At 36.7% G+C, this 13,347-nt stretch overlaps 1 protein-coding gene across 2 annotated transcripts; it reads right to left on the reverse strand.

Annotated features, from left to right (window-relative positions):
- Window positions 1-1,341: 1,341 nt before the first annotated feature.
- Window positions 1,342-9,930, reverse strand: LOC127651927 (complexin-1-like). 2 transcript variants are annotated; one of them, XM_052137995.1, is made up of 4 exons: window positions 9,577-9,930; window positions 8,764-8,847; window positions 2,802-2,980; window positions 1,342-2,371 (listed from the first exon to the last, which is right to left on the reverse strand). In XM_052137995.1, the coding sequence occupies exons 2-4, from the start codon at window positions 8,792-8,794 to the stop codon at window positions 2,180-2,182; spliced, it is 402 nt and encodes a 133-aa protein (XP_051993955.1). In that variant the 5' UTR covers window positions 8,795-8,847; window positions 9,577-9,930; the 3' UTR covers window positions 1,342-2,179. The 2 variants fall into 2 exon arrangements, with proteins under 2 accessions (XP_051993955.1, XP_051993956.1); XM_052137996.1 differs by lacking the exon at window positions 9,577-9,930 and adding an exon at window positions 9,230-9,489.
- Between the last annotated feature and the right edge of the window lie 3,417 nt (window positions 9,931-13,347).

Consider the following 13,347-nt stretch of genomic DNA (forward strand, 5'->3'; position numbering starts at 1 on the left):
CTATTGCATACTGTGACAACTCAAAAACAAACACAAAGACAATGTTAAATTTCATTTAACAAACCAAATAGTTTTCAACTGAGTTTGATATAATGGCAAGTGATTTTGTAATACCAAACTATCAATTTAGCATGATTACTCAAGGATAAGGTATTGGAGTGATGGCTGCTGGAAATGGGCCTGTCCAGATTTTATAAAAATAACTTTTTTCAAATAGTGATGCTGTTTTACATCAGTAATGTCCTGACTATACTTTGTGATCAGTTGAATGCCACTTTGGTGAATTATAGTACCAAATTCCTTCAGAATCTGTACATTATTCCAAACTTTTGGCCACCAGCGTGTGTATATATATATATATATATATATATATATATATATATATATATATATATATATATATATATATATATATATATATGAATGTAAAATGCAAAGGTGTAGACATCTTAAGAACAAAAGTCCAATTTTGTCTCTCATTTAACATGAAAACAATACATGAATAGTAGTTATAAAGCAATTAAAATATAAAAAATTGTGTCATTGCTTGGCATTTCTGTTAATTTATGTGGTCTTCATTTCTACCTTTAATGACATGCACTAATGCCAGTCAATGTCCATAAACCACTCTGCATTGTTTTTGAAACACAATCAAATAAAGGATAAAGAAAAAAAATTATGAAAAGTGTGAAAGAAAAATAAAACCTAAAAACAACCATTTGAGAACATTCTGTTCTTATTAGTTCATCACACAAAAAACTCCCAGCAACACTCTGGGAAGGTTTGTTTTTGGTTTTAAAAATAAAACCTAAAAATAACTGTTCGAGAACATTCTTAATAAGTTTGTTTATGGTTATAAAAACAACAAAAAATAGCCAAGAACGTTCTTAAGTTCTTTTTAGGTTGTTACACAAAAAACTCCCTGCAACGTGCTGGAAATGTTACTTTATGGTTCTAAAAAATAGACCCTAAAGAGAACATTCCTAGAACGTTAGTTCCCACAAAAAACAACCACACGAGAACATATGCTAACGTTAGGGGAATGTTCTGTGCTTGCTGGGATGTCAACCACCCATTTTCACTTAGTGTGTTTGCATGCACACCGATATGCTGATATCTAAAAATAATTGTAAGAAAAATCTGACAATGCAAAGTGTGTTTACACAAGACTTCAAACCATCAGATTATTCACTGCTTTTGATATCAAAACATAAACAGGGACAACATGTATGCACATTAGACAATCTTGTAAAAACCGTGAAATGTGCAAATATCTGTGTGCTGATCGGTTTACGCTTAAACCATTTATGACCTTAACCCAAGAAAAGAAAATTCCATTTATTCCACAATTAAACACAAATATTACATATGTGTGACCGGTTTATTACAGTGCCGTATATTCTCAAATATCCCATTTCATACAATTTTATTTCTTGTTTAACTGCAAGCCAAGCAAACAAAATATGTTATTATTGCTGAGAATGTTGTAGATCACAGACAAAATTCCCCTGTAACTCTAGACCAGAGAAATTACAGTCCAAAACACATGGAGTGCCTGCATCCCTGTGGAACTAATTTTCCATAAATTTAATGTTTCAGGTCGACACTACAATATTGCATGAAGTGTGACCAGGATAACCACCAGAATGAACTAACTGTGTAATAAATGCACAAAGGTAATTGTCAGTTAGCTTACAGTGTGGGAAAATGTTATTGCCTTTTTTATCGGAGTACAATCTCAAAACAGAATGGCAGTGAGCACACACACTATAGACACATGCAAGACAAGAATGTCTTTAACAATGGTAACAGTACTTTTTTCCACCACAAATGTAGATGTACATAGAAATCTTATAGACTAATTATACAAAAGAGTGGAATAGACACTCGAAAAATTCATGCATATATATTGCTGTTTAGGTATTAGATAAGAAATAACCAGAGAAGAGATGTTGTGATTCAGGTTTCCCTTTTAAGATCAAATATGGCTTATATTCTGATAATTAACCCCTCTGGCTTGATTGATCTGTCACTAATAGTTATAGCTCTTCACAAATCAAAATGTGTGTCAGGTGAATGGTGTAAGTGTCCTGTATTTTGCTGTAGTGTGCTCTCTCCTGGCCAAAGTCAGAACACATTACGATAATATCTAAATCTACATGTGCTCGAGATTATTCTACTATTTCTTCAGCATGTCCTGCAGTGGGCCTGGTAGATACTTCATCATTGTGTCCATGATGTTTTCCTCTTCATCGTCATCTCCACAGCCAGATGGTACCGCTTTCTTTGGACGAGTCAGACTGCCTTCGCTGGCTTGCTCCATGGCTGCCTGTGCCTCGGCTTCTGCCTCCTCTCGTTTCTTAATGCCATACTAATACACATAACAAACCAAAGCATGTCATTAACTACCCTTGGTACCATGGCACAGTGATGGTACGTAATATTAACTGTGGTGCATTTTTGTCAGTGTAAAAATGGCTTACTCTCAGACAATCATCAATTTACATATATTGTCAGAGACTGCTAAACATTTCAATAATCAGCTCAGTGAGTAATACGCTAATAAATAACAAAAAGTATCTTGTTCAGAAAATCTGACAATGCAAGAAATCCACGTTTACATGAGATTTGAAATCATGGGGCTGTTCTCTGCTTTTCACGTACATAGGCATGCGCACAACAATTGCATACATTGAATGTTCCTGTAAGGAAAACAATGCTAAATCGGGCTAACTGATTTTGGTATTTCATGTAGTAATTGCTATGTTGGCATTATTTTAAGACCTATTGGTCGCTCGAACCTTGTCTCTGATGCCCTGTCTTATGACTTCCCGCTCTGCTTCCATCTTGGCATGTTTAGCCTTCCTCTCATCCTCCTCCTGTTTGAGAGCTTCCTGTCTCGCCTCTTCCTTCTCTTTTTCTGCTTCAGGGTCTTTATCTTCCTCTCCCCCCATCATTTTACCCACATCAGGGGGGCCTCCTGTTCACAGATAAGTGATGAGTTATTACACATGTATCAAAATAATACATAAGAATGGCATAAAGACGTGTGTATGTGTAGTAGGACCATGTGTCTTTATTAGCATTGAACATGAAGCAAAATACATGTATGCAGAGTACAAAATACTTTAAGGCGTCTTTAACTACTATGTACTTAAAGGGATTGTTCACCCAAAAATACAAATATATTCTCTTATAATTTACTCACCATCCTGGCATCTCAGATGTGTATGACTTTCTTTATTCTGCAGAACACAAATGAAGATTTTTAGAACAATATTTCAGCTCTGTAGGTCCACACAATGCAAGTGAATGGGTACCAAAATGTGAAAGCTCCAAAATCCATCTAAAGGGAGCATAAAAGTAATCCATATGACTCCAATGGATAAATCCATGTGTTCAGACACAATATGATAGGTGTGGGTGAGAACCAGATCAATATTTAAGTCTATTTATTCATTTTTTCATTAATTATCCTCCCTGTCCAGTAGGGTTCGATATGCATGAATAATGTGAATCACCAAAAACAGAAGAAGGAGAAAGTGAAGGAAAAATAATTTAAATATTGATCTGTTTCTCACCCACACCTATCATATTGATTCAGAACATATGGATTTAACCACCATAGTCGTCTAGAGAGTATCCCTTATGAGGATTTTGGAGCTTCAAAATGTTGGCACCCATTCACTTTCATTGTGAGGAACAACAGTGTTGAAATATTCTTCTAAAAATCTTAGTTTGCGTTCAGCAGATGAAAGATAGTCAGACACATTTGGGATGGCATGAGGTTGAGTAAATGATGAGAGAATTAAATTTTTTGGGTGAAATAACCCTTTAAAATGTGAATGTACTTATTATGTACATTTAAAGATCCTGCATTTAATTACATCTGTAATTACACTATTAACCTTATGCCTAAACCTAACTCTAACCCCTAATCCTAACCTTAACCTTACCCTTACTCCTAAACCAACCTGTACCTCAAACAAAGTAGCAGCAAATTTGAATCTTGTGAGAGTTTTGCAAAACAACATGTAGTTACACAGTAAATGTATTTTAATATGTATTTTATATGTATTTTAATGTTAGTTCACAGTTTTCATTATATAAAAGTCAGGATAAAAGTGTACACTTTTTGAGCGGGAAAACTGACAAATCATAGAACAAATGCCATACATTAATTATCTTCAGGGGAGGACAGAAATGACCGTGTGACCCAGCAAAAGATACTTCTGATTGGCTCAAGACATCTTTGGGGTGTGGCCAACCTCAACTCAACATAACCTTCACATCTAGGATGAATATCTCCTCTCTTGGCTCTTGCTTTCATCTCCCTTTTGCTAGAAAGTGCTGATTTTTTATTTAGATATTTTGGGTAACCAGATTGCAAATCGAGGTATAATAAATTAAGTATCGATGGTTCAGGACATGGTCTATACTGAAGACACCATAAAGTTACATTTTCTCTGTTACAGATCATTTCCATTTACCTTCTGTTACAGTTCACTCACCAACCTGGTTTTATCTTAATCTATGTGTGTTTGTTAGTTTGATGTTGTAGATTAGAAATAAAGTTTTGTTTGTATTCAAAGAGGATTTGACTGTGTTATATTTTTATAATCTTGTCAATTGATTATTAAAGGTCTACTCTCCATGCTCGAACAATATTTCAACATATTTGTGATATTATTTTTGATGGCTATGAGAATAGTATTACTCTAAAGAGTTAACAGACCATATCAACTCAGCGTGGCCGAGTGATCAGACATACACCTTAGTTTCTTCAATATTCCCAGAATTAATCATAATTCCATTCTTGAGCTAGAAATCCCTTACATATAAATTTTAAACACACACAACAAGCCTGTTGTATTACACATTTAATGGTGGAGAATTTGTATAAAAATTTCTAATCTGATCATTTGTCATTTATCCTTTATTTAATGGTGGTCAAGATTCCTAAACTAATTTACATGTACACTGGCGGGCAAAAGTTTGGAATAACATATTTTGCTGTTTCATACAGAAATTGGTACTTTAATTCAACAAAGTGGCATTCAACTGATCACAAAGTATAGTCAGGACATTACTGATGTAAAACAGCACCATCACTATTTGAAAAAAGTAATTTTTTATCAAATCTGGACAGGCCCCATTTCCAACAGCCATCACTCCAGCACCTTATCCTTGAGTAATCATGCTAAATTGATAATTTGATACTAGAAAATCACATACCAAACACTGCAGTAAGCTATTTTGTTCCTTAAATGAAGCTTAACATTGTTTTTGTGTTTGTTTTGAGTTGCCACAGTATGCAATAGACTGACATGTCTTAAGGTCAATATTAGGTCTAAAATGGCAAAAAAGAAACCGCTTTCTCTAGAAACTTGTCATTCAGTCATTGTTTTGAGGAATGAAGGCTATACAATGCTTGAAATTGCCAAAAAACTGAAAATTTCATACAAAGGTGTAAATTACAGTCTTCAAAAGACAAGGGCAACTGGCTCTAACATGGACAGAAAGAGATGTGGAAGGCCAGATGTACAACTAAACAAGAGGATAAGTACATCAGAGACTCTAGTTTGAGAAACAGACGCCTTACATGTCCTCAGCTGACAGCCTCATTGAATACTACCCGATTAACACCAGTTTCATGTACAACAATAAAGAGAAGACTCAGGGTTGCAGGCCTTATGGGAAGAATTGCAAAGAAAAGCCACTTTTGAAACAAAAAGAAAAGGTTAGAGTGGGCAAAGAAACACAGACATTGGACAACAGATAATTGGAAAAGAGTGTTATGGATCTTAAACCGCATTGAGCTTTTGTGGGATCAGCTAGACTGTAAGGTGCGTGAGAACTGCCAGACAAGACAGACACATCTATGGCAAGTGCTACAAGAAGTATGGGGTGAAATGTCACTTGAGTATCTGGACAAACTGACAGCTAGAATGCCAAGGATCTGCAAAGCTGTCATTGCTGCACGTGGAGGATTTTTTGAACACTTTGAAGTAGTTTAAGTAGTTCTGAACATTTTATTCAAATTGTAATAGTAATTTTTCACGTTATTAATGTTCTGACTTGTGATAGGTTAATCCAATATCTTTCCATAAGAGCAAAATCTGTACATTTTTCTAAAGCTTTACATTTAGCATTCCATTATACAATTCTTACATATTATTGGTGATGAATGATGGCAGTTGTAAATATACCCTGCTACAAATTCACTAATTTCCAGCATACACCATATGCAGTTTTGTGAAGCATTTAGACATCCCAGATACTTGCCATCACAAAATAAACTCAAGGTACAGATCTTTTATATATGATTCATACACTTGAATTGCTATATTATTCCTGTGTTTACATTTGTGCTGGATTGTAGCATTTTTAACATTCTAGCAGGTATTTGTTTTAGGTAATGTTAACAGTAGTACGTGTACTAGTAGTTATCAAAGGAAAGCTGTGCCAAAGTGATGTGCATATTTTTTGTATTGTGCCTATACAATTCATATTAATATGAATACATTTCAATCTTTGGTTTTAAGAAATTTACTTTTACTTTTGTATGCTCAAAAACGTGTTGGGACACCACTTGATGTTCAATCTTGGTCGTAAAGCAAAACCAGTTGAGAAACACTTGTGTGTATCATGAATTCTAAAAATCTGAACAGCATAGAAATAAATCCATGAAAAGTCAGATCCAGTTGCATAGAGTTGCAAGGAAAACCCTTTGTCTATACATATAATTTCTATGACCAGTAAAAAGATAATCTTTTGTTTATCTTGAAACCGTAATGTTTTAGATTCCTGAAAGTCAATCTAATATCTTGCGAGCTCAAATTTGTAGCTAGTCCTTGAGTTTGGTTGATTCAGTTGTGTTTGTATTTCATTACCAAAGAGAGTCCAAAAAACAGCAACCAGATTCAGATAATATGGCGAGAGACAAAATGTGCCAACCCAGTTCGGTTTAGATGTTTTCGAGTCTGTGATTAAACACTCACTGTCACTACTGTACTGCTCTGAAATTAGTTTAAGTCTTGTTTTTTTTTTTTTTATTTATTCTGTGGAAGGTGAGTGCAGCTGATGCTCTTGACATTGTCCTCTGCAGCCAGCTGCTCTACAGCTCTGTTCAAGCAGTGACTTCAGCTCATCTTTATTAAACACAGCCAAGTTTGAATCTGAAAGGGCTGAAGCAAATATTTGAATGGCAAAGCCATTGGACATCCATATTATAGCCATTTGGCACCACATCACTTCACACAAACAATGCTTTTGCACAGTGAAGGTGATAGCTAGTCCATTATTGTAAGAAAATAACGAAGCCCTCACAAAAAAGTGGCCATGCTTGGTTAACATATTCATGTACCAGAATATTTAATTTTACTTTCATTACAAATCCAAAAGTACCAAGTCGAGGATGGAAATAATGAAGGGTTTGTCCCTTTTTTTAAAAAGCCAATAGCCTTTAGTTCTTGATAATGTACCTCAAAAAATTACACCACAACACATGACTAATCACTTCTCTATATTGTAATCAGCTTACTCATTACTTCACTAAAAAGTTATCACATTACTAATTGCTTTACTTTTAAAGGGATAGGTTACCCCAAAATGAAAATTCTTTCATCATTTAATCCTCATGTCATCCCAGATGTGTTTGACTCTCCTTCTTTTGCAGAACACAAATTACATTTTTTAGAAGAATATCTCAGCTCTGTAGGTCCAATGAGACTCCATTAGTTAAATCCATACCTTCTAAAGTGATATGATATGTGTGGGTTTGAAACAGATCAATATGTTAGTCATGTTTTCCTATAAATCTCTACCTTTGACCAGCCACGACCAGTAGGTGTCGATTTGCACGAAGAATGCCAATCACCAAAAAAACAAACAAAAGATGAAGAATGTGTTAGTGAAAATGAAAGTGGAGATTTATACTACCAAATGACTTAAATATTAATCTGTTTCTCACCCACACCTATCATATCACTTCTGAAAAAATTTATTTAACCACTGGAGACTTATTGATCACTTTTAAGTTGCCTTTATGTGCTTTTTTTCAGCTTCAAAGGTCTGGTCACCATTCACTTGTATTGTAAGGACCAACAGAGCTGAGATATTCTTCTAAAAAACAAATGTTGTGTTTATCAGAAAAAAGAAAGTCATACACATCTCTGTGAATTTTGTAAACATTTCATACTAGCATATAGATGACCTCTAAGCTAACATGTACAGATTGCAAATCACAAAAGCACACACATAAATATTTCATAATGTTTCTATGTGTAAGCCATAACTGGGCTGGGACTAGCTGTTAGTCCGACGGGGAGAGTGTTTGGAAGAATTCTGTTGTAAAAGTCATTGTTTTTCACTTCTATAGTGACGTAGAAATAAGCTACTTCCATAAGCTCTAATGTAATTTTATAATATCAACACAGAGTGACCCTCATCATTATTAGATTGAGGCCTATATGCATGAATTTTCCAATACATTGAACGAGACACTACCAGCTCACTCATGATATTGTGTCAGTGATACTCGGTGATGCTCTCTGGCACCGACCTTCTGCCCACAGAAGTTGCTAAACGCCGTCTAGTGTTGCTTTAGACAGTATCGAAACGTTCTCTCCGGTGCGTGAAGTTTAACACCGAACGACTCCAAGGGCGCGCGCACGTGACCGCTGCTGCAGCATTAAAGCACTGACTTGAGTCTTACATTGGAAGTTCTCAAATGACACAGGGACATGACATAAATACACTCACCTCCCAATGCTGCCTTCATCAGGAAATTCATACTGGCTTTTCAAGCGGTCTTCTCCTTCTCGGCACGTCAAATGCAAATTAAATCTGCAAATTAAATAAACCTTTTTAATATTCATTTAAAATATTTTATCACTTTAAATTACGTGTAATAAAAAATAATATTTAACATTATATAGGCTATATATATATAATGAAATCGATGGGACTGCAGTAACTCCGGAAACCGCACAACGCTTTGCCCTTCAGCGCGAACAAGGTGCAATGTGAAACCTGTTTTGCACATGCATTTTCTTTCAACTGTGTTCTTCGATCGAAAATAATAATAACAAAATCATGCACATCTCATATAGTGACAGTTTCATAAATTCCCTCCGTGTAGCATGCTGATACCGACAATCAGGCTGTCACACTAGAGCAATCCCATTGTGCTGAGCTAATACATTTCATTAGCGTGGTTGTATGTTACCAGAGCAAGACACGGTGAGAATTTAGATACAAAAAATGTCCGTATGAACTTCCAGAGGTCAAAGATCGAATAGATAACTTGGATGGCTTCCTTAATAGGCAATAGCGCAGGACACGGTGTCATCGGCTTTAATAATATGGTCCAAGCTCACTAGGGTCTCTATAAAGTGTTCTGTGTAAGCAATCGTTGCGACTTCAGTAGTCTTGGTGCATTAGTTGAACCCCAGCCGCACAGACACGGCATTATCCGAGTGCACAAACCGTTTTCAGCACCACCTCCAACGGACAGCGCCTGCTCGTGACCGCGCAAACCCACCAGCCGTAAGAAATGGCTTGTTAATTAAATACCTGCTTTAGTGAACTTGAGTCCGCGACGAGAGCGAGGAATCGTTCCGATATGGAAGTTGATATGGGCCAGTTGTTTATGATGTGTTATTAGCCTGCTATGAGCATCCCTAAATCTCTCGCCCAGCGCCTGTCAGAGTGTTGGCCAGGGGAACTGCAGCCGGAACGCAAGACGGTGAAACCCCTGCGCATTACAAGCAGCCTTTTTCCATCTAAAACATCCCACGTCCTCCGCCAGAGAGAGGATTGAGTGATTGGAGGTGCCGGTGCGAAACGCTCTCAGTCTTATTCTTTTGATTTTGATATAGCAGATGCTGTCTGGGAGATGAAAGATGAAGTATCCCCAACCTGACCAGAGCGTCGGGGTCTCTTAAGAGTAAACCACGGTGTAAGTGCTAAATCAGGATCTATAGCTCAGACTAGGGTTGCCCTTGACAGGTCCACTTTAACCATTGCACAATGGCCCCAAAATGTATTTGGACACTTACAAATGTATGAAAGAAAATGCATTACATAACAAAATATCGAGGCATTTATTTTAAAGAATTATTTTATGTAGAAAAAAAGAAGAAGCAAAAACTGCAGTTACAGAATAAGGCACTTACAATAAGAGAGAATGGGGCCAGTCCATAAACGCTAAAATACACATTATTTCAAAGGTATGGACACAAGACTTAAACATTGCACATTTGACATAAGTTTAGTGATAAATTGCTTACTAACATTATCTGTGTAAAGTTATAGGCTATCCAACATAAAAAAAATTCTCTGTAGGTCCATACAAATCAAGTGAATGATTGCCAGAACATTAAAGCTCCAGAAAGCACTTAAAGGGATAGTTCACCCAAAAATGAAAATTCAGTCATTGTTTACTCACCTCTGAGTTGTTATAACCCAATATGACTTTCTTTCTGTTTTCTTAACACAAAGGGAGATTATGGTGACCACCTCTACAAGCTTTAAAAGGATGCAAATTGGAGTCACGTGGAGCCATGCGAGGGTCGGACGTGTGAACGGTGAGCTCTGCGCACTTTGCTAGTTTTTAATACTTTTTGTATCATAAACTGGAGAGATTCAGCGTCAACTGTCGAGCATGTCAGCAATACTGGCGAAGGTCGTTGCTGACTTGGAGGACCTTGCTGTAATACGTCGATCGATCACTGCCATGGAGACGAAATTCTCTGAATTGGTTACAAGAGTGTCGGGAAACAGATCGATTATCTGGAGTCATCGGAGAGGGAATAAGCTGCTGACCCGCTAGCGACCAAGACAGACTTGGAATGCGTTTGCGAAAAGTTGGAAACAACGTCCGAATTGTTGTAATTCCTGAGAATGAAGAAGGCTGAGATACGGTGAATTTCCTAGACAAGCTTTTTCCAAGTCTGCTTGACATAACAGGCCATAAGCTGGAAATCGAGCAAGGTCAGGGTTCTGGATCGGTGATCCGCGGAGGGAGACAGGCCCCGAACATTTCTGCCCAAATTTCTGAGATCATCCGATAAAGATCTCATGTTATGTGAAACAAGGAGTAAAGAAAGGCTTTCTTAGAAGAATCACAGCATTTTCTTGTACCCAGACTTTCCAAATGAAGAATGAATAGATTAATCAATAAAAAAATTGAATCGAAAGGATGCAAAAGTATAATTCAGAACTCTAATAAATTATTCCATTGTTATGAAAACATGTGGTAAGATTTGGTGAGAAACAACCTGAAGTATAATGCATTATTTGGTGAAAATGTTGACGGACCATTGCTCTCCTCTGTGCGTTCATAAGACCGTACAAGACCAGTAGTTCATGGCCCGCTGGCGAAATTGGGCATTCAAGCGAAAACGCTTTATTTATAAACAGGTTGGCCCAAGCAATACAAATACATTTGCACACAAACCAGAGAAGCGAAATGACAAAACACTCAGAAGAGTTTGTAGTAGTCAAAGAATAGATGCATTTATATGCCCATCCTTTTTTTCAGCCAGAGTACTCAATCAAAGTGTGAGAAATAGGCTCCATCCAGAAACGTAATCAGTTAATGGGTTAACTGACAGCGTTTGTGAGTGAATGGCACTATTAAGGAAACTTAATACTCAGGACAGTTTGAAGCGCACCTTATTTTCATCCTATCTCTGTATACAGCCTGGTAGCATTTTCAAATTTTCCCGACACAGCCGTTGACAGAGACAGAGGGCAGCCACAGTCACACCGTTTCCTAACCTGACAGCAAACGACACAAGATAAAAGGTGTATTTTCTATGTTAATCAGAGTTTTTACTCTAACTAGCAGTGGCAAGCATACATTCTGTGCTTGGTTTCTATTTTCGACATTGCACGGTGAAATCCTGCACTAATCCACCAGTTTTTGGCACAGATCCAAAAACTTTCTCATTACAGTCAACCAGGATATCATGATATGGATACAAACTACTTGATTTTGGCTGAGAATGTCACACATACCAAATGTTTCATTGAGGTATCGTTTACTTCAGATGGAGGTTCAGAAATGGAGAATATGTGACATACATCCCACCTACTCTATCTCTGTTTGATTGAATACTCCAGTTAAAAATTTAAGGTTGGGCATCTAAATGCATGTACATTATTCTTGGACTACAAATTCTTAGGCATGTTTTGTTAGTTCAGTGCTCTGGTTTGTGTGCAGCTTTCTTCTGTTCATTAGTATCACTGTGGCGGACCTGTTTTTAGATCAACAAAAAACGTTTTTGCATGAACGCCCCATTTCGCCAGGGGGCTGCGTGAACTACTGGTCTCGTATGATCGATTTCAATTTAAAGTACTTTATTGGCATGATTGTGTTTACATACAATATTGCCAAAGCATTAATACATAAAACAGATAATGACAAGACAAATAAAAATAATAAAATAGTAACAAATAACAATAAAGATAGAATTAAAATAAGGTGCCAGGTAATGAATCAAATAAACTATAATAGCAATATACACTATACAATATAAAATAAAATAAGCATTTAACAGGACATTATGAACATAAGAAAATAAAAGTACTGTGACTGAAGTACATTAAGGCAGTGATTAGTTTCTGAGGGTGTGCATCTCAAAAATGAATTTAGCTGCAACTGATGCATGATTGTCCTCCCCAGTAACACCAGCATCTGATCTGTTTCTGCCAAACTGGAAAACTGTGGCATGAGGTTTGAGAGTTTGTGGAGGCATTTCCCTCTCACCTCTGTACATTTCTCACAGTGAAGGAGAAAGTGTGTCTCTGTCTGGACCTCACCCATGTCACAGACTCGTTCTTCCTTTGGAAGCCATGTTTGTCTGTGTCTACCTTTTTCTATGGCCAAACTGTGATCACTGAGTCTGTATTTGGTGAGGATCAGTCTCTGTTTTGGATCTCTAACATTGTGGAGATATTCTGCCAGATTATATGTTCTGTTTAGGGCCCGATAACGTTCCAATTTGCTTTGGTTTTTACTTTAATTTTCCCAATGGTCCAAATATGAATTTTGGCTTTTTTTAATGATTTGGTTTATTGTGATTTGGTTTAGTTCAGCTGTGCTGGTCTGAAACTGGTGTTTGTTAGTTGTTGAGTTTCAGAGCCAGCTGACAAAGGGGACTGGTTTTAGGCTTCAGCTCTTGGGTTTTAAGGGCTTCTTGTTGCAGTGTGTTGGGGGAACTTGCATTTAGGTGTGTCCAAAATTTTAGGGATTGTTTTTCAATATGTATAATTTGGGGATATCTGCCTGCATTAGTAGGTGTTCTTCTCTGAACTCTTAGAATGATTCTACAGAATTCT

Source organism: Xyrauchen texanus, chromosome 11, assembly GCF_025860055.1.
Source record: "Xyrauchen texanus isolate HMW12.3.18 chromosome 11, RBS_HiC_50CHRs, whole genome shotgun sequence".
NCBI lineage: Eukaryota > Metazoa > Chordata > Actinopteri > Cypriniformes > Catostomidae > Xyrauchen > Xyrauchen texanus.